This window comes from Leptosomus discolor, chromosome 1 (genome assembly GCF_034619465.1).
Source record: "Leptosomus discolor isolate bLepDis1 chromosome 1, bLepDis1.hap2, whole genome shotgun sequence".
In the NCBI taxonomy this organism is placed as follows: Eukaryota; Metazoa; Chordata; class Aves; order Leptosomiformes; family Leptosomidae; genus Leptosomus; species Leptosomus discolor.
In genome coordinates, this window is record NC_141391.1 from 67062599 (window position 1) to 67090577 (window position 27979).

General features: G+C 36.9%; 1 protein-coding gene across 1 annotated transcript in view; it reads left to right on the forward strand.

Annotated features, from left to right (window-relative positions):
* Positions 1-27979, forward strand: part of ATP11A (ATPase phospholipid transporting 11A) — an 85479-nt gene that overhangs the window by 22487 nt on the left and 35013 nt on the right. Inside the window, exons 4-14 of the mRNA XM_086481730.1 lie at positions 5819-5908; positions 7881-7961; positions 11596-11703; positions 15549-15677; positions 16139-16242; positions 17986-18036; positions 19936-20000; positions 21579-21660; positions 22949-23099; positions 24308-24505; positions 27317-27490. Of these exons, the coding sequence (XP_086337856.1) occupies positions 5819-5908; positions 7881-7961; positions 11596-11703; positions 15549-15677; positions 16139-16242; positions 17986-18036; positions 19936-20000; positions 21579-21660; positions 22949-23099; positions 24308-24505; positions 27317-27490 (1233 nt within the window). The remainder of the gene's footprint in view (positions 1-5818; positions 5909-7880; positions 7962-11595; positions 11704-15548; positions 15678-16138; positions 16243-17985; positions 18037-19935; positions 20001-21578; positions 21661-22948; positions 23100-24307; positions 24506-27316; positions 27491-27979) is intronic.

Consider the following 27979-nt stretch of genomic DNA (forward strand, 5'->3'; position numbering starts at 1 on the left):
CTAACTCTGCCACATTTAGAAGAAATGTTAATACTGAAGGCTAAGGAAATGTTAAAGTGCCTCCACCAAGATGAGCCACTTGGAAACCAGAAGAGACCTAGGCTATCCAACACCTCTGCAGGGTGATACTTTGTAATTGGAAGAATTTGTCTGGCCTCTCTCAGGCCATGACATAGCAGTTTCAAGATGAGGAGTTCAAACACAGCCCTAAGCAATGACCTTTGAATGTCAAAAAAGCATCCAAAACCCACAGTGGCAACTAGCCTGATCATATGTTTGTGAAGCTGATAAATATTTCTGTGTAGCATGCCATGTGGGGGCAGAGAGGATGGGTAGACACAAATGCAAATGAAACAGGTACCAATGCAGGCAATGTGGTGTGTGATTTTTAGTGTGGACATGCTGTAAAAGCAGCTGTAACATGAAGCTCCCAGTTTGTGCCCAGGTAATCCACTGACTCACAGCCATACTGGTGGAAGCAGAAGGTCAGATCCAACGCTGCAAGTGTTAACATAGGTTTGCCCAGCCATGCCAAAGGGGCAGGAGCTGTTAGTAATGAAGAAGAGTAAATGGGCTTGATCAGCAGTCAGTCTCAAATGCTTCTGAATCAATTGGGCTGTCTGGTGCCAGCTCAGGGATAGCAATACCTGTGATGGGGTGGGAGTGCATGAGTGTGCAGTTCTCCTTCTAGGCACAATAATACAATTTCCCTCTGGACAACTGCCAGTGCCTAGAGAGAGCAATGAAGAGATATTAGCTCTTGATGATCCTGCTCAGAGTGGGATTTCCAGGGCAAAGGCTCTCTGCAACCTCCCTTGTGTTCCCAGGAGCAGCCACCTACCCTTCCCCTGACTCAGCCCAGGGTTATTGGTGATCTTCTAGTCTCTGCTGGTACTGCCCCTAACAGAGCCTTCAAGTTTTTCATATCAGTATGGAGTCCACATGCAGCGAGAGAGAAGTGGAAGAAAGGAAGGGAAGCAAGCAGGTCCAAACCTGACACCAGAAAAGACAAGTGTAATTCTTCTCACTTTACATGTGACAAAGTGAAGCTTGCTCACTCTTGCACGCTCTCTCCCACGTTCTTCTGTTTTCCTAATGCTCTCTGTGTCTCTGTGACTTCCATCTTTAGTCAGTCATCCTTGCTGTAAGTTGGTTTTGGTTTGTTTTATTTTAATTGGAATGAGATCATCTTCCAGATGCTGGGGGATGTCTTTGTCAGAAGAGTTCCTGGAGATATAGCCACTATTTCCTAAGATTGAGAGTTGCTGAACAAGGACTACTAAAAAACAGCTTCTTTGTATTAGAAATCCTCTTCTACCAGCAATTTTTTTTAAGGAACTCTATTTCAAAATAACTTATTCATTCAAATGTGTAGACACCATTTGAACTAATTTCCTCAAATCAGTTTCATTTTTGCCCTTTGTCCAAGTGTACAGGTGGCTCTTGGTCACATGCAAAAGCTTACATCTAACAGAGCTTACAGTGATCCTGTTGATGTGAACCACTCTGCATCATGTGGTGTGGAGAAACAGGGGCCTCTCCCTCCATGAAGTGATAAACACTGTGCAGGTGGTTGCATGTTAATACTTTCGTTAAAATACAGTTAATGGGATATTTCTACATTCATTCCAAACTGTCCTAAACAATGCAAAGTGGTTTTCAAAATTTCATGGATATTCTATTCTGGCTTTGTTGTATATAAGCACAGAAGTCTGAAGTTTTTGCTTGAAAAAGCTAAGGAGTTGAGGTTGATTTAATCCATCAAAGAAGATAATCTGTTCTGCCACAGACCTCCAATGTGGTTATAAGCAAGTCAAGTGAGAGAAACAAGCTATACTCTCAACTCAGTATTTCAGCTAATTACTGATTTCCTTTTCTCACACCCTTTACTATAATTTTCTCTGCCAGTTCTCGACTCTATCAGAGTTAGACAAATTGTGGTGTGGTTTTTTTTAGAAAAGAAACATTTTTGTAAATAAAACTAATTTTAAAGAAATTATTGACTTTTGATCAGACCTTTTTCAGCTATTCTGTTGAAGGGGGATAACTATATATATGTAATATATGTAATACTTAGATTCTTTTAATACCATAATACTATATTATAAATAAAATGTTATGTGCATATATATACACACATACAGTCCAGTTAAGCTGGCAGCCTTAAGAATGTATTGTCTCCTGGTGATTGATAAGTATTATAAAAATCTGCGTGTTAAAAATACTGAACTCTCAATGGACATGTTCAAGTTTTGTGTGTATGTCTTGATCTGTTAAAAGTAAATCACTGAAAAATCTGAGGAACTGACTGCAAGATTATTGTTCAGCTTTTTTCTGTTCCTCCCTGAATTTATTATCCTTGATGGAATCTGTTTTCCAGAAGGGATGAGAATCAGCATAGCAAGATGCCTACAAACCAAGGCTGAACCAATATAGCGGATACTTTTGTCAGAACAATTTTAGGCATTTACAAGAAACAGTTGAAAAGGTTGAGGGAAAGGAGTGAAATCAGAGCAGGTTAGAAGAGAGGTGGTGGCTATTTAAAACAAATAAGCTGTAAGAAACTGAGGTGTAGACAGAACTCAATAATGCAATGTGGAATGCTTTTTTCTTACTGCTCCAGCTTTTGATGTCAAGTGATTACTTAAACTCTTTTGACTTAAGAAAATATTTGCCTCTTAGGACAGAAAGACAAGGTTGAAACATGAGCCAAAGTTCTGGATACAGATATCAACTGAAAAGGTCAAAAATACAGTGTTTAAAAAAATTAAACCACTGTTAAGAAGACCCTGTTTTATATTAATTCTTGGGGAGGTGTTGGAGCTGGAAGCAACATGTCGTTAGCAAAGAGTCATTAGCAGGGCATAAGCAGGAATACTGCAGAGATGCACATAACTAGTCCAAGTGCATGATTACAGAAATACACCAGCACTGCAGGTGCTATTACAATTATAAATGGGAAGAAAATCTACTTCAATTATGCTGGTTTTACTCTAGACAAACCGATTTTACAGTTCCTTGCACAGTTCTTCAGATGCATCTGTTTGCACAATGTGTTCATCTCTTGGATGAATACTTAACTACTACTGGCTGTATTGCCTCCTGTATGCAAGAGGCAAGTATGTTCTCTGGCCTTTTGCAGCATTGAAAAAGATCAGTTAAGCCTTCCCCAATTTAAGAGCTTTGAGTGTGTAATTTTGGATAACTTCATTTCCCTCAAGTGAGTTATAGCGAAAAAAGGTAGTTAAATATACATAAATGGCTTTACATAAAGAGTTTACAGAGAGCGTGGCTAGAAATTATCCGAAGAAGAGAGATGGTATTAACTCTGTCTGGGCGCAGTGATCTGCTGCATTTAATATCTTCATTTTTAATGTCTTTTTTCCAAAGTTTTTTTTGTTCCTGTCTAACTAGGGTAGAGAAACTGCCTTGAATGCAGTTAGGAGATAAATCTTGTTCTGAGTGGTAGCCACTTTGTAGTTTCTTCTGGGAGTGATTGTGGCGGCTAAACATTAATCATCCATTTGTAGATACTGGTCTGAGCTACTGGTGGCTGGCAAGGGAGAGGTCTCTCTAGACACCTTAGTGGTCTTTCATTCTTGCCTAAACTCCTCCTCCTTTGAAGAAGAATGGGTAGAATAAAGATGTACCTTGTATGTCTGAAACCCGGTGTAATAAAGTGCTAAAAGTCTGTCAGGTTGAAGATAACATTGAAGAAGTTCTCTATCATTTAAGCTAATACCTCTCAGACAATAAAAATTATCTGCTCCCAGGTTATTCACGCTTATTCAGGTAAGAGAGTTGCTGACCAAAGGTGGAGCTGCAGGAGGGACTACTGTTTGCCAGGGAACACAGTGAACTGAGGTTGGAATATGAGCAGGATCAGATACCAAGGGCAGAGATAAACATTCAACGTTTTTATAGATTGTTGTTTTAAACTAGTTTACTTGGCTTTCTTGTTCAGGTGTTTTAAATACCTAGTCTGACAACAATATGCTGTTGCCACACGTTTAGTCAAATAATCCTCAGGAAATTATTGCTGAAGAAATTACATTTTTATTTTGGGAATGGTTGTTTGAGGAGCTTGTATAAATCAACTTTAACCATCAAAAAAACCCTTTAACATGGAGGAAACACTTGTTCTGTCAAAACAAAATGTAAACAAAAATGTAAACAAAAGTTATTCACTGAAACCTCTGTTCATTTTTCCGTCTCAGCAGGCAGAGATTCATTAAAAAGTGCATGAGATTAGAAAGCAGCGATAATTTGCCTGATAATCAAAGTTAATGATGAAAATATAGAATTATTATCATAGAATGAAATCTATATTGTCTTATATCACAACGGCAGCTTTGAATGACTGGGACTGTTGTGCAAGGAAAAATAATCAAGTCTAACCAGTTCTGTTTTGAAATTGCAAGTTAAGTAGATGGGTAGTGGGCAGTGCAAGCAGCATTCCAGTCTGCTGAAAAGTGTTCTGATTGCAAGATGAGAGCACTTGACTTTCCAGCTGTTGCATGTATGCCTGTCTGAGTTTTGGTTTGCTCAAAGTGATTTAATATTGACGGAACTCTTAAGCAGGATGAGTGTTTATTTAGGGCGTATTTAGACGAGGTACTGATTTTGGGCACATGATAGAAAAAGAACATTTCATTCCTATATCCTACACATGTACAGGTTTTAACCCCCAACAAGTAAAAAGTTTACTCACATAGGGGTTTCATCTACAACTAAGGCATGCTTCCTAGGGATCCTTTTTATCTGCAGATGTAATAGAGGTATTTTCCTTCTACAGCTCTGGCAGTCTTTGCTTTCTAGGCCAAATTCAGAAGATGCCTAACTTGTGGCGTGATTTACATATCAGCAAGTATCAGTGCAATCTGCCAAGAAGAGACAAGGCACATTTGTAGAACAAATAAATTAGGAGAGGCTTCTTAGCCCTTCTCCTTTGAAATGAAAGTTACATTGGAGTTGTCGTTTTATTATGTGTCAAATGACAATTTGGATGATAAAATGATACAGTGTTAGTTTTCTTAAGTCATTTTTCACACCTTTTCACACAGTTTTAGCTGACATTTTTACATGCGTTTCAATAAGCAATCCTTGCACTTTTTTTGGACCTACAGAGCGAGCTATGTCATTTAACCTGCTGCAGGGCAGAAGGGACTAGATGATGTAAGGTCATGCTCTCTCTTTTATATTTTTTTCCTTTGAAGTTTTTGCATTTTCTGCTTGCACTTTTATATGCTATTTTGTATGTAATCTTATTAAACTTTAGATAGTTTGTAACATCGGTAGAGAAATATGCATCCATTTACTGTTTTTCACTGCTGTAGTTTATTTAAGGAGTATGTTTGTGTCCAAACCAAGGAGTAGAAGAGAGGCTGACAACTTTTATTCAGTCAACTTGCTATGACTGCATAGTTAACTGAGTGCCGCCTAACTCCTCAAGTCATGCATACAAAATGGAAGTGAATTAAAAATGCTGTTTGAAATGACTAAGATGTTTTTAAAATCCATTGATGGCTTTAAATAAACTGTTCTGTAACTAAATCTCTGAATGCGACTTATTGCTAATCAGAAACGATTTCAGTCCCTAGTACCAAGATTATCACAGTACAGAAAATCGCTGTAATTCCAAGAATACATAATTGCCAATTTAAGATTCCATTTCAGTAATTATTACACAAAGTAACAAAAATGCTAGTTTCTTGTTTAATTTAATCTTGAATTGTGAATTATGAATTTGATTTTTAGAACATAGAATGTAGATAATATTTCTCTCACAAAGACTCATAAGCTGTGCATTTATTTTCAGTACACGTTTTGGAACTTTGTACCGAAAAATTTGTTTGAGCAATTCAGAAGAATAGCTAACTTCTATTTTCTCATCATCTTCCTTGTTCAGGTAAGCTATCCCCGTTTTTCAATAAATTTCTGGACTCTTTCTAGAAAACAAAGGAATTCTTAAAAGTACTGGTTTTGATTGGGGTTGTAAATGGTTGAGCCTGGACAGCCTTTTACGTTGATGATGTGCCAAAAGGTGTTTTCTTTCATTTCCACGTTGTAAATGTGATTCTAGCCTAAAGAGAAATTGACACCATCACTAGTTTGATGGCAAGACATCTCTTCATAAAATTGAAAAGAATGAGTGTCACTTTTTATTTTTATTTTGTAATAAACATCCAGATCAGTAAACCCATTATTATAAATTATGTTGATAAACTTTTGTTAGTTTTGCTAAATATTACATTTTTATAACAGAATGACACCTTGACATAAGTTTTCCAACTGCACTGAAATCAAAGCCTATAGAGAAACCAAAATATAGATGCTTGTACAATGCTTGCTTAGGGTGGTACATAAATAGTTGTTTTTGTAATTATTACCTCAGATAACTAGTTTGCTGCTTTCTAAGTATCTTCATTCTGAAGCTTTCACAATCATGTAAATATGTTAAACAATAAAATTCTTACTAAGTTAAGTGAAAGGCTGTATTATTTTGCACACCAGGTTGTGTAGAAAGAAAAGCTATACAGATTCCCAGGATAGTTTGGATTTTCTTATCATTTGAACTCTCTCTCTGGATTCTACCTCTTTGTTTATAATTGTAGAAGCTACAGCTCAGTATTTCAGGATTTAGTTCTTGCATGCATAAAAACAGCTGTATTGTATAACATGTGAAAACAGCACCATGCAAATTTCTTAACTGCTCAGTAATTTTGCTTCCAAAGTTGCAGCTTTCCAGTCTGGTACGTACTTAAACTCTCACAAGCAAATATTTTTTTGATAGCCATTAACATCTGAATGTTAATGTGATTGAAATATAGTGTTGTATCTTATTACAGCATATAGTTATTTTTCATATTTTGTTGGTATGGGATATCATAGAATCACAGAATGGTTTTGGTTGGAAGCGACCTTGAAGATGATGTAGTTCCAACCCCCATGATATGGGCAGGGACACTTTCCACTACACCAGGTTGCTCAAAGCCCCATCCAGCCTGGCCTTGAACACTGCCAGGGAGGGGGCAGCCACAGCTGCTCTGGGCAACCTGTGCTAGTATCTCACCACCCTCACAGTGAAGAATTTCTTCCTAATACCAAATCTAAAGTTACTCTCGTTAAGTTTGAAACCATTATCCCATGCCCTGTCACTACTCTCCCTGATCTGATCAAGAGTCCCTCCCCACCTTTCCTGCAGGCCCCCTTTAAGTACTGGAAGGCTGCTGCAAGGCCTCCCCGCAGCCTTCTCTTCTCCAGGCTGAACAACCCCAACTCTCTCAGCCTGTCCTCACAGGGAGGGCACTCCAGCCCCCTGATCATCTTCGTGGCCCTCCTCTGGACCTGCTCACGCATCTCCATGCCTTTCTTGCACTGAGGATTCCAAAGCTGAACACAGCACTGCAGGTGGAGTCTCACCAGAGCAGAGTAGAAGGGCAGAATCACCTTCCTTGACCTGCTGGCCACACTACCCTTGATGCAGCCCAGGATGCGATTGACTTTCTGAGCTGTGAGTGCACATTGCTGGGTCATGTCCAGTTTTTTATCTATGAGCACCCCCAAGTCATCCTCCTCAAGGCTGCTCCCAATCCACTCATCCCCCAGCCTGTGTTTGTGCTTTGGATTGCCCTGACCCAGGTGCAGGACCTTGCACTTGGCCTTGTTGAACTTCATGAGGTTTACAGGGGCCCACCTCTCAAGCCTAGTGTAAGTATATGTCCTTAAAATGGTCTTAAAGTACTGTTCTTTTTAATTGGAAGTTCCTTGGTGCTTTGTAATATATTGATGAAATGATTACTTGAAGCATCTTGCTTGAAAAACTGCCTGCTTACTTTCACAAAAATATAACCAGAAAATGTTTGTTCCTTTTGTCACAGTTAATTATTGATACACCTACTAGTCCGGTTACAAGTGGACTTCCACTTTTATTTGTCATCACTGTAACAGCTATCAAACAGGTGAGTAATTTAGTGAGCAAAAGTAAATCTAAAGAGAACATTATTGGTTTTTTTGCATTTCAATTTTATCTGCCTTTTTGTGTTAGACTGTCTTAGGGCAATGCCTAAAGACTGATTGTGATTAATTTTGACAGAGTAATTTTATTTTTGTTTCTGTAGTTTAAGTAGAATTGGTTACTATATAATGATATCTCACTAATTCAACACAAGCTTCTAAATTACTTTATAGTTTTGGCGTCCTTGTGTTTCAAGGAATCATTTACATTTATGTGTTAACTCAGATACTTTGACTTTTGTATGTTTCTATATAGCCGTTTATATCCTATTATGTTTTTTCAAAATGATTGAGAACTAGTTTAGTAAGAACTACAAAAACTTAGGAGCTAGATCTGTTCTTATCTTTGTCTTCCTTAGTCTTTATGGTATGAACAGATGATAAAAATTATTTTGGTTCAATTCTTCAGTGCATGTTGATTATAATCTGCAGTTCAGCAGTGCTTTCTGCAGACCAGTATTGGACAGACATTATAGTATTCTCTCATTTTTAAGGTGAAAATTAAGCCATAAACCAAGTATTTTTTAGAAATCAGTTCTTACTATATCATCAGGTATAAAAGATCCTTATAGAAGTTATGTCAAAATAGAATTACATAATACAGGTATGGAATCGTACAGGTTTGTGATCTCACTTTCAAGTTAGTACTACCAAAAGGAAAAGATTAACGTGGTTTTTCACCTGCTACTCTGATGCTGCAGTTGACGTGAGCACTTAAATATAGATGGGATCTTATTGAAATTAGTGGAATTTCAGATGATTATAGAATGGTTTAATTCATATGGGGATGATATGATCAGATCTGTTTGTTACCAGAATTTTTGATATTACAGTTTCATCTGGGTCAGGAATCAATCAGGAATGAGCTTGTGATTCCCTTTCTGTTGATTTAGCCAAGACTAATTTGTTGACTTTGTGAGTTTCAGGCCAGCTGCCGGAGGACAGGGGATAGCTGATCTGGCATAAACCTTGCTAGTGCAAAGTTAATTCATCAAAAATTTTACTACAATTTGAACTAGCAAGTGAGTTTATAAGCAGTACTCTGCATTTGGTGCCTACAACACACTTTTGTATTTACTGTACTATGTCACCATAGCCACAGAGTAGTTTCTGAAAAAATCTGAAAAGTATAGTCACAAATAATGGTCTTTACAGGGGTTCCGTTATGTGTTTGGCTTTTTGCCTTCAGTCCAATTTTATAATTGCTACTGCAGGACAGCTATCAGTGTAGAACTCACTGGCACAATGAGTTCCCTTTCTTGGTTCAGTCCTCACTGTGTCTGGGTCCAGACAGCAGCCATTTCTTTCCTTCATTTCAGTGAATGGGATGTGAATGTGAAAGGAAAGTTTGTGCAAGCAGCTTGATATTCAGCATCTTTTGCTGGGCCACTTGAAGGAATAGTATCGGCAGGCAGATGTCCAGCCATTTACTGGAAAGCAGGGCCTCAGCACATGTAACACTTGCTTAGGAGGACATGTCACCACAAACAATCCCCTTCTACCTCCTTTTCCTCAGGCTTTTCTTGCTGATCACAATGTCATATGGTGTGTAGTATCTCCTTGGTCAGTTTGAGTCTGATGTCCGGGCAGTGTCCCCTCCCAGCCTTTTTTTTTTTTTGTGTGGTGGTGGGAGGTTGGAGAGAAAGCCTTGATGCTATGTGAGCACTCTTCAGCAGTAGCTAAAACACTGAAGTGTAATCAACACTGTTTTAACCTCAAGTACAAAGCACAGCAGCATGTGGACTGCTGTGAAGAAAGTTAACTCTCTCCTAGCCAGACCCAGAACAGAGCGTAATTTTGATTGTCCCTTAATAGGATAACTGATTACCTTCGCAGTCTCTATGCTAAATAGAGACAACTTCTTCAGTAGTTTTTAAAGAAACTATTGAAAGCAGTGTTTCCATTTCTTTACAGTGCTAACTATATGCAACTGAGAATATTCTATAGTAGAATTCAGCTCTTGCTGGTGAGCAAAAGTTGTGATACATGCAATAGCTAGTATTTTAGATGTGGTTTTCCCACATTTAAGATTTAGAAATGTTACACTTCAGGGTCTTACTGTGTTTGGTAGTGGCCTACCAAAGCCTGGATTATGCCGTGCCTAGTACAGCAGTTCGGTCTATCTCCTTGAGTCTGTCTCACGACAACTGGTCTAGACTTTGGGACCTGCTTGAGGAGCTGTACCAGCCCTTTGAACCATATTACACTGAAGTTATAAAGACTCTGTGAGTTCCAGGATTGCCTCTGAGAGCATCCAAGGTAGTGATACTTCTGTTTTACATTGAATTTTCAAGTGTGCTCAAGAGAGTTAGATGTAAAAATGCTATATAAGTGGTATTTTCTGTCTTGTAACCTCTGGAGTCTTTTGACAGTCCCAGTCTTTATCCCATAGCAGGACCTCTTGAGTGGAAAGTTGCAGCTTCCCTGTTCTTTACTTTGTCTCCTTCTATAAAGCACAAATTCATATGCTAATTGAACAACCAAAGTATGTTACTCTACAAAGTCTCTTGAAACAAAATTCTTCAAGACTATATATATTTTATATTGGGTTTACAAGTTTGGCATAAGTGTATGACAGTCAGGAAATATGACTACCTTGAGTCATGTCATCTCTTTATCATCTTTCAGTATGGAGTCCCAGTCTTCCTAAATATGTTTTCTACATTTTATCTTCTCAGCTTCTAATAGTACTTTGCACTTACTCAAGAGTCAATAGAGCATGAACAAGAAACTATCACTTAAACACCAGAAATTGTTCTACACATTGTAAACATCCTTATTCATCAAAATGTTTTCATTAAAATATATCATTTCGTTAGCTAATTGTAACTGTGAATGCTCTTTTTTTGTCCCCCTGTACTTGATATTGGTGAGGCCACACCTCAAGTACTGTGTTCAATTTTGAGCACCTCACTACAAGAAAGACATTGAGGTGCTGGAGGGAGTGCAGAGAAGGACAACAAAGATGGTGAAAGGCCTAGAGAATAAGTCTTATGAAGAGCGACTGAGGGAACTGGAGCTATTTAGTCTTAAGAAAAGGAGACTGAGGGGAGACCTTGTTGCTCACTACAGCTACCCGAGAGGTATCACTGTAGAGTGGTAGGTGCTGGTCTCTTCTCACAGGTAATTAATGATAGAACAAGAGGAAACGGACTCAAGCTGCACCAGAGTTGGTTTAAGCTTGACATTAGGAAAAATTTTTTCACTGAAAGGGTAGTCAGAGATTGGAATGGGCTGCCCAGGGAGGTGGTTGAGTCACCATCCCTTAATGTGTCTAAAGGTCATTTAGATGTGGTGCTTGGAGATATGGTTTAGGGGTGTAGTTGGTAGAGTAGGGTTGATGGTTGGACTTGATGATCTCAAAGGTCTTTTCCAACCTGAATGATTCTATGGTTCTGTATATGTCCAACATGACTGTATTTCTGACATGTATCACAATGTCATTTGTTCTAGTGAGAATATTTTTTCCCTTATCTTGGTCAAGGATAACTTTTTAAAATATTTTTGCAAGCTAGAGCTGTTCTGTGTCTTTATAGCCAAATGTGCATCACTGCATCATTCCATTTCACTGTTTTCTAGGGTTATGAAGATTGGCTTCGACATAAAGCTGACAATGCAATGAACCAATGCCCTGTTCATTTCATTCAACATGGTAAACTCGTTAGAAAGCAAAGCCGAAAATTAAGAGTAAGTAACTTGACTTAACAAATCTTAGTAGTCAGGCTTTACTTCCCACTTCTTATAAAACAAATTATACAGAAATGTAGTGTGATGATGTTGTAGCATTTATTACATTTAATGGAGATTAGACCTAGAATATACTGATATTTAATACCTCTGAATAAAGTATTCTTATAAAGCAGAAACATCTAGTTTTTCTTTGTTTTAACTCCTCTCATAATTGTTCCTTTAATTTTCCATTTTTTAACTTGGAATTTCACTCATGGGTTGTCTTTTGTGTTCATTTTCGCTCCCCCTTGGTTGTGCACGTTAATCATTTGTTTAAGCCTGATTATGATAGTTAGTCAGTACTACTGATTTGTTCTATGTATACAACACACATATATGCATACATATGTATATACACACACAACACATTCAGAATACTTTCTTCATTACCCATCAAATCACAGCCTCTTCGTTAGCCTTCTGAATGCTGCTACATTCCCTTCATGGTATTGTGGAGGTTAACTTCAGAATTTTTGTGTGTGTGTGAGCAGGTTAAGTTTTCATTACAATTCTCTTTAGAACTCAGCAAATTTGGTAAACATTTGTTTGGAATTTCTTTATTTATAATCTCTTTGTAAGGGATATCTTTTTCTGCTCTGCCTCGTTTGGGCATAAATGGCTTTACAGTGTTTGCAGCCTTTCTGCTGTGACCTTCCCTTTGAGTGTGATAGTTCTGCCTAGAGCTTCCCAGTAATAAAAAAAAAATAAGACATCCCATGCTGAGTCTTCCATGTGTGTAACTAATCAGTTATATATTCCAAATAAAAATAATAAACTACCATGTAACTGGAATTTGTGTTCCATTAGTTAATCTATTGCCCATATTATCTCAATTTCTCCCCTATTCTTTGCCTTTCAGAGATTGTATTTTAAGGAACTAAATGGTAGGGGAGACAAGCATAGGAAGTATTTGCATGGAAAGATACATCAGTATGTATGAGTAAATGGATAAAATTCTTTGACCTGTATTACACAAGAAAACAGACTAGATTGTATAAAGGTAGAGCCTTGTTATGCCTAAAGCCTGTGGACATCTGATTAAAGAAAGAAAAAAGAGACTTGCTAAAAGATGAGTTTTCTTTTTCACAGAATCACAGCATGGTTGAGGTTGGCAGGCACCTCTGGAGATCATCTGGTCCAACCCCCCAGCTCAAGCAGGGCTACTCAGAGCCAGTTGCCCAGGGCCGTGCCCAGACAGCTTTTGAGTACCTCCAAGTCTGGAGACTCCACAACTTCCCTGGGCAGCCTTTGCCAGCACTATCACCTTCACAGTGAAAATGAGATGGGCCCTCCCACGTTTCAGTTTGTGCTTATTGCCACTGACTGGTCCTGTCACTGGGCACTACTGAAAAGAGCCTGGCTCTGTCCTCTTTGCACCTTTAGCTGACATAGTAGCAAATGTTGCCAGAACACCTTTTAAATGTCATTAAGAAGATGCTCTTTGCTAGTATTTTTAATTGTTTTGGGGGGTTGTCTTGTTCCTGCCTTTTTTTCTTTTGCAAATTGTTTAGGTTAAGTCCTGTTCTAATAGGCTGTTGCATTATAGGTTGCTTCTGGCTTGCAGGGTGGTTTGTATGCCCTGACCTACAGAGAGAATCTTGCTAGATTAATTAGAGTACGAATCTTTCAGCACTATGATCTGTGAAAATCAAAAGTAAGAGGACTCTGTTGTCTTTATGAGTTGAACCTAAACCCTCACTTTCTGATGTGTAAATGTTTTCAGTGGCAACTTAAAACTCCAGACACGGCAGGCATTTTTTCTCGTTCTTATAGCGTCGCTTTACTGTGAGGAGGGGTTTGTTTGCTAAACTGGCCTCCTGACTTTCTCTCTGGTCAGATTCAATGTTCTGAAGAATTCTGATTTTTCCTTTTAAGGCGTCTGTAGAGGTGACTAAACTTGCAGTAGTATTGTTGTGTTTGAGGTAGCTGATAATTAAATTAATGTTGTTTTCAGTGGTAAAGAGAGCTAGTAAAATTGAAATAGTTATGTGGTGTTCTTACAGTTTGTTCTAGGAATAAGTGGATTCTCTGTCACCTACAGTTTATTCAGGATAATTCCCTAACAGCGTTTTGTCTGGTTTTGGTGAAGTTCTCACTTTGAGGTGCTATAATTTATCATGTCATTGTCTTTTATAATTAATGATTTCATGGCAAAAAGGCAAGTGGTCTTGAAGACATATCTTGGAAGAATAAGGTATCTTGAGTAGTAGTCTGGTCTGCCAGGCTCCACTGCTCTTTGGGATGAAGGCTCTGTATTGTTCAGGCTGGCTCCAGCCAAGACATTCGCGGCCTACAGTTCCAGACCTGCCCCTTCACTGTCTCACTGTGTATCTTCACTCACCTGGGTCTGCAGACTGATGCATGAGAAGTCATTTAATCAAAAGAAAATACATGAAGAAATGAATCCCTTCCTGAATTTCAACAGCTCAAAACTTTTTGTTACTGGTTAAAAGTGCAGGGTTTTTCCCTAGAAATGGAGTAACTAATTGTTATTATGCTGTTTTAATAAGTCTCTAATTTTTGTTCAGAGACTGAAAATTAGTAAATAGTATGGCTCTACTGCTGCACAAGAAGTCGTGATTTTCAAAAAGATGCTGTTGTTTACACAAAAGATGGAAAGATTCTTATTGAAGTTTCTATGAATTTTCATATCTGATTGTTGCAAGTATGCTTGGCAACTTGCATTCTCCTATGCTGTACGTACAATCTGCAATTTTTCATTGCTATTAATTCAAAAAAAGCCTTCTTCGTAGCTACAAGAAGTTAAATCTCATTTATTATCATCATCCTAGTTCTTCAGTACATTTTAGTAAATTCTAAGCTGTCACAATTTTATTTTCAGATGTTACTATTGCTGATCATCAGTATTTTGCGCCACTAGAATTAGCTGACTTCTGCCAACTGCTAAGGGTATTGGAGTTCAGCTTTATATCACAAGAACAATGGTTAAGCTGAACCATATGATAATGAATTATGACATAAAACTATATTAAATAGATGTTGATCTACATGAAGAATTGCAAAAATTACATATTTTGAGAATTTTATTGAAACTTTTATGTTCTTAAAGCATGTAATGTATCTTTGCATTTGTTCATTTTTTTAGTATTCCTTTGTAAAAGATGTGCTCAAAAAATGCATCAAAGGCTGTTTTTCTCGAATGGTTTACAGTAATATTTTGAATTTGTAGTTGGTTGGCTGTTCTGTGATACCGTTTGACACGCTGTAAGATATTACGTATATTTATATGGATAAAAATTAATTTGCTCACCTTTAAATGAATATCTGCTCACAAAAAAAAATTTACTCACCATGAATAAAAATAGGATGGACTTCTAGTCACAAATTCTGCTGAAAATCTATCCTATTCTCACTGGCAGACTTGGAATTTTTAGCTTTCGGCTGTCTCATTATAATATTTGGATCTAGATGCTTATCCTCAAAAGTAGCTCACATCTTCAGCCATTTTTGAAACAATATTCTGTTGTATTTGGTCTTAAAACGAGGATATTCTCTTCCATCTCTCAAATAATGTTGCAAAACTTACTAAGACAGTACTTGCAAAATGGTTATGCTGAGAGGAAAGGTAGTACACGGTAGACCTCGGTCATTCCAGTAGGTGTAATTCAGTATTTCAGATGCTTCTGTAGTTCTTTACTCCTGTGGTAAAATCTTGGTGTAAATAAAATTTGATGAATTTTCAAGATATTTGAGTGAACCTAGATTTTGGTTTTGAAATGTGAAATTTGGCCTGCTACATAAATGATAAATACATTTATTTTGTGGTTGTTTTTTTTCCCTAGGTTGGAGATATTGTAATGGTAAAAGAAGATGAAACATTCCCATGTGACTTAATATTTCTATCAAGTAGTAGAGGAGATGGAACATGTTTTGTTACAACAGCTAGTTTGGATGGTGAATCCAGTCATAAAGTAATACAATGTTCTACATTTTCTTTTTAAGGCAAAGTTTGCATTTAATTTCTTACAAAGATCACAATATCACTTCATGTTTATATTTGTGAGCAGATACATTAACTTGTATAACTCACGTTTCTACTAGTTGACTTAATTTATCTTAATGTATCGTTATTTTATGGAAAGTTGTAAAACATTTATTTGTGATTTTTTTCTGTGTCCAGTGTAGGCATGCAGATTACAAAGATAATGCACGAACTTTTTTGTACTTAAATGCTTTCATGGTGACCTGATTTGTGAGTACACTGCAAGGTACTTGCATATAATCTAAGAAGATGCTGAATTAGGAGCGTTTAGAGGTGCATCTTGTCTTAACTATGAGCTAGTAAATCTATTTTTTGCTGAAGTACATGTGCAGATTAATATCTTTTATATCTGTTCTTACTTTTTTATTTACAACTTTTTATTCCTTCCAGACTTACTATGCTGTCCAAGATACAAAGGCATTTCACAGTGAACAAGAAATCGATGCACTACACGCTACCATTGAATGTGAACAACCTCAGCCTGACCTTTATAAGTAAGAAAATACTTCTTACCCGTTTCATTTGAAACCCTACCAATACATTATAAGAATATCATAATGGAAAGATACTGGCTGCATCTGCCTGGTTAGAGTGGGCCTCAGGGTGAGCTTGAAGTCAGGTTGGTCTTCCATCTGTGCTGCTTTCCTGCAAGTAGTTACTGATCTGTTCTAGGGCAGTGGTCTCCAAAGGGAATGCACAAGACAGTCTATTGGGGTGTGTGACAAAAATTTTAGAGCTTCTGTTTCTATTTATTTTTTAAATCTAAAAAAGTAACAAAATTAAGCTTTACTAATATTTAATATTGACACTGGCACCCTTACTCAGTCTGTATGTCAGAAAGTCCCATGTCACATACGGTTTTTGAGGAGTCCCTGGAGGAAGAGAGGGTGTTCTACAATGCAGAGAGGTTGCCAGTAGCACCCTCGCTCGTTCCTTTGCATTCAGCTTGTTGTGAAGTATTACAGTTTATGTGTGCCCAGTTAAGTGTATTTATGGATTATTTTTTCTGGTTCTAACTGAAGTAACCCTCACAAAATGGTCAAGTGAATTAAAAAGATTCCTGCAAAGAAACTGTGGATTGAAGATAATACTAAATGCGAGCACAATTGCACAAGAAAATGGCAAATGTTTCCACTCTTAGTATGAGCTCTTCATCAGCCACATTACAAGATAAAAACAGTGCCAACCTAATCAGATCTGAAGAAGTCGGCCAGAAAAATTTGTAATTATCAAGACTATTTGAAGTATGGATTTACACCTGCTATCATTATCAACAAACCTCACACAACATGCTCTGAGATATTAGCTAATGATCGTATGAAGCCATCATGATTAGCCAGACATTTAAAAACTAAGCTTCCAGAACATGAAGAAAAACCTATACAGGTTTTTAGCAGTGTTTAAAGTCTTGTAATAATATTTTACAAAAGTGCGGTACAAAATTTCACTAAACTTAATGGTAAATCTTTAGAAGCCTCTTTTGAGGTTTGTTTCTTAACAGTGAAAGACAAAAAGCCCCATACCATTGGGGAAACTTGTTCTTCCTGCAACACTAAAAATAGGTGAAATAATACACAGGAAAAAATGTTACCAAACTAAAATGTACTCTTTTATGAGCAAATACTGTTGGAAGATGAAGACAAAACATTACTTATTTCTGAGGTGTGGAGGTATTTCTTTTCCCTGATCTCAGTGACCAAGGAACTGTTCTAGAAATCTGCAGGAGAACAGATTCTTTAGAAAACCCATTCCATGAATGGCTTGATCCTTTTTTAAATACCCGGCGCACAAAGTGAATGGTTATGCTGTTGTAGATGGTGGAATTTGTTGGGACAGCTGTTGACACATGAATAATGAGAACGCTTATTGGTAGACAGCTTCTATCTCTGCTAATTTTTACTTGGCACTTCACTTCTCAACAAACCACTCTGGCGAATCTTCCTTTTCAAAAGCGTATGGTCATTTTACATCATGATGCATCATAACAAACTGTACAGTGTCTTTAGATGTGACTCTATGGGGTTGTATGTTATCTCAGCCCCCAGGTCACTGCTCCTCTGAGCCTGACAAGTTCACTTCCACTGTAACAGACCCACCAGCTTCCCACAGTTTCCTCTGCCATCTAGAACGCTAATATCCAGCTTGTTCCCTTTTGATTTCAGAAATATTGAAATATATATGCATAAGAAGACACAACTTAGCAGTTCTGTTAAACAACTTGTATATTTCCCTTGCAGATTTGTTGGTCGAATAAATGTTTACCATGATAGGAATGAGCCTACTGCAAGGTAGGAAAAACTCAGAGGTTTCTAGACACTTAAACATTTTCAGGGTTGAATAAGTATCAATAATGAGAGTTATCTTTGGTTCACCAACATTGTGCTGCCTCATCTTATTGACAGAATATTTTTCTCTTAGAAGCCTTTAGACTATTTCATCTATCATAAATATTTCATGTTTTAATCTAATAGATTTCTCTTATGTTTTTATGTCTTTAGACATGTATTTAGTTTGTCAGTGACGTTGACAGAATTTTGCCAGTGCTTGTGCAATACTGGCCCATTAGCGTGGGATCTTGGTAGTGCACTAAACAGTATGAATAGTATCACTTGTATATTTTTCTCAGTTTTCTTCTTAGAAAATGAAGAGGTTGAACATGCCAAATATCATGTTCAGTTTTACTAAGGGTGTTTGTAAATTTGTCTGAAATGTCCACAATGTTGTGTGTGTTCAGGAAAGCAAAATCCAAGGAAGTGGACTTTGTGTGTGGTGTAGGAAATGGCAATCTGTTACCCTGGGTCTGGCACCTAGAAGGGTCTGCCTCATGTGCAGCGGAGTTTCATCCTGAAGGGACGTGTTCCTTGTCCAGCAAATAGAGAAGAAAAATGGAGCAGTACAAGAGAGGCACGAGTCTTCCTGTCTCTTCTGCCTAGGATCTTCTGTCTACCAGCAAGGAAGATTCTTGCTGTACCTGATTTTATTCAGGTCCTTGCCACAAAGAGGCAAAGCAATTAGAGGGAAAGCTTCTTGCTCAGTTGATATGCTAGACCCCAGCATGTGGGGAGTTACTCTGTTCTGGCTAAGTGCCCTCCTAACATCAGTGAGTCTGTAGATATGTGATTTTCTTTCATGATCTGCTATGAAAACTGTCTTTTTTGCTTCTTTCACTTTAAAGATTCTTTTGATTAATAAAGTTGGTTGGAAGTGAACTTGGGTGGGAGAGGAAAGGAAAATATGCAGAAAATACCCTTTTAATCTCAACAGCAGTAGATCGATCTATGTATAACGTGAGAAGAAAATCTGTGGCAAAAATTCCTTGGACAGCACTATTAGAGCAATTGGTATTTTTCACTATATTGGGGTATAATGCCTTGTAATCCAGGTCATTCATATAATATCACTCCACTGGTTTAAATGGAACTAGGTTTCAGGTTTTACATCAGAGTTATGGCCCTGGGGTTTTTGTTTAGAGTATCTTGGGTTTTGGGGTTTTCATACCACAAGAACACTTTGAATAACATTCCGAAATACTGAACTTGGGGAGTTTTTTCCCATTGCTGTATAGGTAGCATCTGACAATTATGCATGCTGTCTGTCTATACAGTAGTCCTTGGTTTTGCACTCATATGGTGATTTGTATTACATATCATGCTCCAAAAATTATTCTGAACAGCATGGGGATCCTTACATTAATTCCTCTACTCCTCAATAAATTATTTTACCTGTATTCATATTTATGCTTTGAAACATATACAGGAAGTATCAAACCATACCTAGCACTCCATTTATACTTAAAAAAAAAATAATGGAAGAATGTATCGTCCTTAATAAGTAATTCTAACATTGAGGACACTGTAGTTTATATAAGCCTAAAAAAGTCTTGAATCTATATTTTTGAAAATAAGCGCCTTACAATTAGGATAATGAGTCTTTAGTTAGATACCTACATATGTGGTTTTTAAATGCATTAGTTTAAGACTGGAATTGTGAAATTATGGGCCTCACTTTAGTCATCTTTCTATATTTTTTTTTTAATTTTCATTTAAAAGTTTTAAGTATCCCCAGCAACTTTGCTACACAAAAATAAAAATATTTGAGTAAAACTAATTTCCTGGTTTACATGGCTTCCACTAAGGTCTGCTCTTTCTCTCTAAGTGTTTATATTTTGTAATACTTGTCTTTTGCAGGCCATTAGGATCTGAAAATCTGCTGCTTAGAGGAGCCACTTTAAAGAATACAGAAAAAATATTTGGTAAATATTTCTATTGATTAGTTAAATGGACCATGAAGGCAAACATCAAACAAGGTTACAACCCTACAGTTACTACTGAACATATGATTTCTATTGAATCATTTGTTTTACAGCTTTATAATAAGGTCTGCTGTTGATATAATTGGAGTAAAGTGACTATTAATGATGTACATTGACTACAGAGGTTTTTGGGAGAGGGATTTTATAGTTTAGTCTTCAAGGATTAGTGAAGATGATTCAACAAAGTGACTCAACTTCTTTATGTAAATATATGGTTTTTGAAAAAGCACTGTGAATTAATGTTGTTGTCCCAAAGCAGTTAATGAGCCTGTTGAAATAATTTTAAATGTTCTACTCGTTTGTCAAAACAGACGCATACCCCAACCAAATATAAATATGGCTGATCAAAAAAAAAAAAAATCCACTGAAACAGTTCCTGATCAAAATGAGACTTTGTTAGCCATTGTATTTTGTGTGTATGAATTGTCTTTGTTCCACAGAAAATTTTGAATATTATAGAAGAAACAAGAAGCACAAACTAAGATATGTTTTTTGAAATTCTTCAAGAAAGCCTAGTGGGAGTAGTAGCTCCGTTGTAACAAGGCACTTTTTGCTGGTGACAAAAGGGACAAGGATCTACGTCATCGTCTATCAAATATAACTTCCATACTTCCAAGAAAGAAGATTGTAGATAGCTATGAACTACTTAGCCTGAAATACCAAAATCTTGCAACTTTTTCTCCAAAAAGAGTCTAAAAAATATATATTAATTTAAACTTGCTCTCTTTTAATTTTAATCTGAAATAGATGAACTAATATAATTAGTTTGTAGTAAGTATTTCTGTAAATTTCGGAGGATGGTTTTACTGTTTCTGTTAACTTGTGTATTGGACAGATATGTTGCTAATATGAGTGGTCGTTTCTGGTCTGCCTAACACATGCAGTGTTTGGCATTACCCTAGCACAATCCATATGCTAAATTATTTTCTTTTAGCAATGTACAGATGTGCTGGTTTAATAAGTACTTTAAATCCATCTTGTTTACAGATTCTTTTAGTTGTGTTTAATCTTCTGAAGTTTGGTCTCCATGTGTGTTATCAACAGGAAATTGGTAATATCAGAAGATCACTCTTTTCATTAGTTATTAAATTTTTCTGAAGCAAGCAAAATTGATGACTGCCTTCTATTCTTCTTGGATATATCCTGTAGTTTAGTCCTATCTGGATTTTCTTTTACAATGCCTGACTTCAACTCTAAAATTAAAGCCAAAAAAAGAACTTAAAAACACAAGGGGATTTATTCAAAACCCAGCTTTAGTTTGGCTTTGATACATAGCAACGTATTAGCAACTGGGAACTGTGACTCTGGAATGGGATGTAAACGCTGCTTAAAATTTCCTGCTAAGAACCAAGATATTAAAGCCATTTCTACTTTTTGAGTATCATCCAAGTCTTTGTTCTTTTTCTTTCAGACTACAGAGAATTAAAGAAATGACAGAGTATAATAATCTAGTGAATTTTGCTTTTATGATGATCATGTACTGCGCAATCTTGAGTGAAACAAGTTGTCTAATTTCAGGTGTTGCTATCTACACTGGCATGGAAACTAAGATGGCATTAAATTACCAGGCAAAATCACAGAAGCGATCTGCTGTAGAAAAGTAAAATTTCTAATATTTATTTTGGGGGTGGAAAACTGCATGTTTGAATGGTGAATAAAAGAGGATTTTTTTTTTTTTTTTGCTAAAAGTGTGTTTACATTGATTTAAATTAAAAAGGAGTTAGAGGGACTTACAGTTTGCTTTTTTGTTTATATTTTTTTACTTACAAAATCAGTCGTGTAACGCCATATAAATGAGGTTCTTAATACTGAATTGTTATTAGATGTTACACGTAAAAAGAAACCCAGTTTAATGTGATGCTTACCTTTTTAAGGTATGATGTGCTTTGCTGTTCCAGAAGACTTTCTTTCACTGGTTAGAGTACACCTACTGACAGTATTCCAAGATTATGTGCTTCAATATCCTAACATTCCACTTCGTTGCAACTAAGTCTTGAATTCCGTAAAAATTTTTTTGATACACTTCACTTTGGATCAACTGCAGTAATACAAAGCGTATCTGTGGCAGGTTTTCCGTGGTTTAGCTAAAATTAAAAGTTCCATACAGGCATACATGATGGAAAGGAAGACACTGCTATCCTCAAGGAATGAGCTGGCATTGGTTGCTTACTGTATTTGAAATAGGGAGAATTATTTTCTAGTCCTACTCTGAAATTATCAGCTCAGAGTAAGGTGTCCAACCTTGTGGGACAAAAAAGATGTCATTGATTAAGGCAAGATGTACTGACCAGCTGACAGCGTTTCTCTTAAGCATTGCTCTTGACTGAGCCATGATGATGTGTCTCTTTATTGTTAGTGATGTATAACCCATGGCTTTTAGTTTATGCCCATCACTAATGAAAATAATAGTTTTAAATGTGAAGTGTTCTTGCTCTTCTTTTTTTAGAAAAAACTAAAACTGCCTACAGTTAAACCATTACAGCTACATAGGAAAATGTTCTCAATAGATTTATATTTCTATAAAAGTACTTATGTGTTTTTATATTGGTTCAGAGAAATGGCATAAAAAGGTCTGCGGATACAAGCCTGGTTATTCTGTTATGATTCCATCTATGCTATTGTTTTCACTAATATACTAGGTTTGGTAATGTCACACACAGTTCGGAAACAATTACAGCAGTTAACATTTTAAATAGAAAATGGTCCTCAATAATACTTTTATTCATGGGGAAAACACTGTAGAAAAGTTATTTAACATCATAGCATTGTTAGACTTGCAGCAAATGTTAGGCTGAAGCGTAAGTATAACATTTTTAAAATAACATCCGTAGTTTATATGCTAATGGAATTCTTATTCCCCCCCTTTTTTTTTTGTTTTTTTTTTTTAGATCAATGAATGTATTCCTTATTGTATACCTCTGTATTCTCATCAGTAAAGCACTGATAAATACTGTCCTGAAGTATGTCTGGCAGAGTGAACCATTTCGTGATGAGCCATGGTATAATCAGAAAACAGAGCCAGAAAGGAAAAGAAATTTGGTATGGAAATAAATTTAAAATACAAAAAAAAAATTTCACTAAAGCCTTAATTTATAGGAATCCTACTGAAAAGTATATACAGCCTGCTTACTTGCCAGTCATAAATTGTTGCTTTTTTGTGCTACTAACAATGATAACAGTATGTTTGAAGAAAGCTTGTATATTAGATTTTTGCACTTAAGTTGTATGTGTGAATTTAACTGATGAGGAAATGTTTGTTTTAGTATAAAAAGCCTCATGAAAGTGTTGTAGAGTTTACTGTCATTTATGTGAATTACCAAAGAACTGACCTCTTGCGAAGAAATATAGGGCTGAAAGGAATCCCACAACTATTGGCAATCATTTAACAGATGTGTTTAAAAGAATCTGCTTTAGGAATGTCTGTAGAAATACCCCTCAGAAGCTTAGTTTCATATAGCGCTGTAACTGTCATGAGCACTGGAGACCAACAACAGTTGCTAGTCTCTGATGTCCTTATGGGAGCAAGGACATAGTCCAGAGCAGATACCCAGATGATCCAAAGTAACAAACTGAACACAGCACTACAGAAAGCATGATGTTATTTCACTAAATCCTCCCAGTCAGACTAGGGGAAGATTTCCTTCTTTACCCTAAATGCACGATGAGCACACACTAGCCAGGCATGTTCTACATTTCTTATTACCACCAGTAACACTGTCTCAGCCTGCTCAGCAGGTTGACTATACCTCCAAGAAGTCTCCACCACTGAAAAAATTGAGCCAGGTTATGTGCACACATTCTACTTGTATTGAGAGAAGGAAGGGAAACCCTTTATTTATTAATGGAATGCTGCTTGGAAGTTATGTAGTTTGGTAATCCTTGAATGAGTTACTGTAGTTTTACAGTATTTTTCTGGTAATTTGTGAATGTACATTTTTATTGTTTTGCTTGTTCTCATATGAGTGTTCACCACTCTTAGTTGCTCTAGAACTTTACAACAGTGATGCGTAACTGTACACTTGTATGTCTGTAAAGAAAAATACAAATTTAAAACAAAAAAGCTTTTTTTCTTTATGCCAAATTAGTTGTGATGTTACAAATCATGAAGGTGCTGATTTGTGAGCTGTGAAAGATGTTGCTTACTGTTGGAAAGGTATTAGAAAAAAATAATTTGCAAATGTATGTAGTCATCTTTCGGGTTTTTGCTAGTGCGTGAAAAATTAGCATTTTCCTTGTTTCTTTGGCAGTTTCTTCGAGCTTTTACAGACTTCCTTGCATTCATGGTTCTTTTCAACTACATTATTCCTGTATCCATGTATGTCACTGTGGAAATGCAGAAATTTCTTGGTTCTTATTTCCTTACATGGGATGAGGAAATGTTTGATGAGGACACAGGTGAAGGACCACTAGTGAATACTTCTGACCTCAATGAAGAGTTGGGACAGGTAAATTTCATTGAATGATAAATTTATTTCAGCTGTTTCTACCATAATTTTTATTTTTAAATTGTCACCTTTTTTTTCGCAACTTACTGTGCGTTTTCTTTAGTGCTGATTAATTTTAAAAATAAAATTTGAGATCTCTTTCAGAATCAAAAATTCTGGGTTTTCAGCCAATCAGTGGAAGTCAATTAGTATTACTATATTAGTAAGGGATAAACACTTTAACAAGGTAATGTTTTTCTCTCCATTGACTATGGAGGGAGATTATATAAGCATCTAACTTCCTTAGATTAAGTGTCAGATGGAAAAAAACCCTTTTTGTCTGGCTAGACTGACAGCAAATCTCCAGACACAAGTTTCATTCAGTAAAATGATTGACTGTCATTCTCATTTTCCAAAAGAATTTCTATGTTTAGTATTCTGTGTAAGAAAATCATCACCTTGACACAGATATGCATGACTATTTTTTTTAGAAAAGATTTAGGATCTCTGTTAATTAAAAATGTTTTCATAGGTTTTCAAGTAAATAAGAAGGTGTTTCCTTATTTTTGCATAGCCCAACTGGTAATTAAGCTTTTCGGGAGACATAGCTATTTGGATAAAGGTGGTACCAAGTATTGTATTATTATTATGGGAGACAGTTGACACTCCTAGAGAAACTGATGAATCATGGGCTGGATGAGTAGACAGTGAGGTGGGTTGAAAACTGGCTGAACAGCCAGGCCCAGAGGGTAGCAGTCAGCAGCATGAAGTCTAGTGGGAGGCCAGTAACTAGCCATGTACATGAGGAGTCAATACTGAGTCCAGTCCGAATCATTAATGATCTGGATAATGGGGCACAGGGTACCCTGGGGGCCACCCGGCTGGAAAGCAGATTGGTAGAAAAGGACCTGGGGGTCCTGCTGGACAACGAGTTGAACATGAACCAACAATGTGCCCTTACGACAAAGAAGTGGGATGGTATTCTCATCTGCGTTAGACAAGAGTATTGCCAGCAAGTAGAGGGAGGTGATCCTTCTCCTCTACTCTGCACTGAGGCCACACTTGGAGTACTGTGTCCAGTTCTGGGCTCCCCAGCACAAGAGACAGGGGCATAGTGGAGGGAGTCCTGTGAAGGGCCACAAAGATGGTGAAGGGACTGGAGCATCTCTTCTGTGAGGACAGGCTGAGGGAGCTGGCACTGTCCAGCCTGGAGAAGGGAAGGTTCAGGGAAGATCTTATCCATGTATATAAATACCTGAAGGGAGGGTACAAAGAGGGTGGAGCCAGGTGTTTTTCAGCAGTGCCTAGTGACAGGACGAGAGGCAGTGGGCACAAACTGAAAGGGGAGGGTTTGTCTGAACATCAGGAAACACTATTTTACTGTCACAGTGACTGAGCTCCTCAGGCGAACTGTGGAGTCTTCATCCTTACAGGTAACCAAAACCTGTCTGGACACAGTCTTGGGCAACCAGCTCTTGGTGGTCCTGTTTGAGCAGGGTGGGTAGATCAGATCACCTCCAGAGGTGCCCTCCAACCTCAACTATTCTGTGATTCTGTTATGAAAAATAACTTACTACTACTAAATTTAAGTGTTGTGCCTAGAATGGGACATTCATCAGTACTTGGCATCATTAGTACAAATCTAACAAACAAAATTTTGCTTCTACATTTTTGAAAGATACCATGCATCGTATTTCTAGTGAAGGCTTTGATTGTGAATCCATATTTGTGGTTGTCGTAAATACTGTCATGCTTTGTTCCTTTTTTCATCTAACTGGTGTTGATCCCAAAGCAGCACACTGAATGAACAAAAGACCTTAGCTTGATAGCATTTTGTATCTTATGTAAGTGTATGATGAATATAAATCCTGTCCACTTTGAAAAAAGTTGAATATGGGTATTGCGTCCACAGATAACAAACCACGGGAAAAATTGGAAACTTGCCTTTTCAGATTAATGAATGTTAGAATAGTCAATCTAGGAGGAAAGTTCACTTCTTTAATAACTTCCCATATGACTGAGAGCAAAAATTTGTTTGATGCACTTGATAAATGTTGCAGTTTAAATAATCTGCCGAATACTAAATAATTGCCTTAGTTCCAGTGTTTGATTCCTAACTTTACATAATGCTATCAGTTTATCAAATATATACATAAAATCTGTATACAATACCTATATCCAAAATTGTGCTGATCTAGCTCTTCTGGTTTGTAGATCAGGTTTTGGTTTTATTTTTGATGTTGTTGTCCTTAAATGCTGGGGCTCGTTGTAAATGATAAAATTAATGAAAAAATCAATATTGAGACAAGAGGAATTTTTCCAGGGCAATAACAGTGCCTATGTGTATAACTGTCTGACCATTAGTCCAATGTCCCCATTTAAACTAGAAAAAAAAAAAAATGTAGTGGGGAATTTTGATACTACCCTAAGGACTGTTCTGACAGTAACTGATCCGAGTCATTAAATAATGATCCCTGGGAAATGGAATTTGTGTGCATTTTGTTTCCATAAATATCTGTCTTGCAGCAAGAAAGACATTAAACACCAAAAAGGAGCTTGAGAGAAGACTGAAAGTAGGCTAAACACATCACTTGTATATGTTGTGAGGCAAAAGATAGCTTTGCTGATGCTCTTGTACAATAAAATCTTTCAGGGCCCACATTTCCATGGAAGATGACTCCCAAAAGAAATTGTTATCTTCCTTTTCTGAAGAAGCCTAAATAAGGACCTTTAAAGGAAGTCGTAACCCAGTAATAATCTTAGTTTTGTTAAGAGACCTTGGAAAAATCTCTGTTCATATTCCTGCTGTTTTTAATTTGTGCTTATTTGCAGATTGAGTATGTCTTCACAGATAAAACAGGAACGTTAACTGAGAACAACATGGAATTCGTAGAATGTTGCATTGAAGGGCACGTTTATATACCACATGTTATCTGCAATGGCCAAATTCTCCATGATTGTACAGGCATTGATATGATCGATTCTTCTCCAGGAGGAAGTGGAAAGGTATGATGACTCTTTCTAGGTTCTTGGTTTTTTTACAATGAAACGTGAAAATTTAACTGTGTTGATGAAGGAAATATTAGGAATATAACATCCTTGAATTTCACTAATCAAAGCAGGTAACTTCAGGAAATGCATCACGACATGGACATTTTCCTTTCCTAGTTTAGAGCAAGATTTAAAGGCTTAATAGGAAGTTTCCTAACTTACTGCCGCTGTAAAACTGAATTAAATAAAACCCCAAAATATAGAACTTTCTCTCGTTGATAGCTAAAAAACGGTAATAGCTGGTTTGCGTTTAATATTAGCTACAATAGGGAATTCAAAGTAGGAAACTCCTCAAGGGGGAAAATGAGTGCTCAGTGCAAATGCTTACTTAGTCATCACTGAGTGAAGATGTGTCCAGAGAATGGTTTATGGTCAAATTAAATTACTTTTACATGGGCTTCACACAGCATACATGTGGCTGTGACTTTTTTGCTGTGTAAAGCA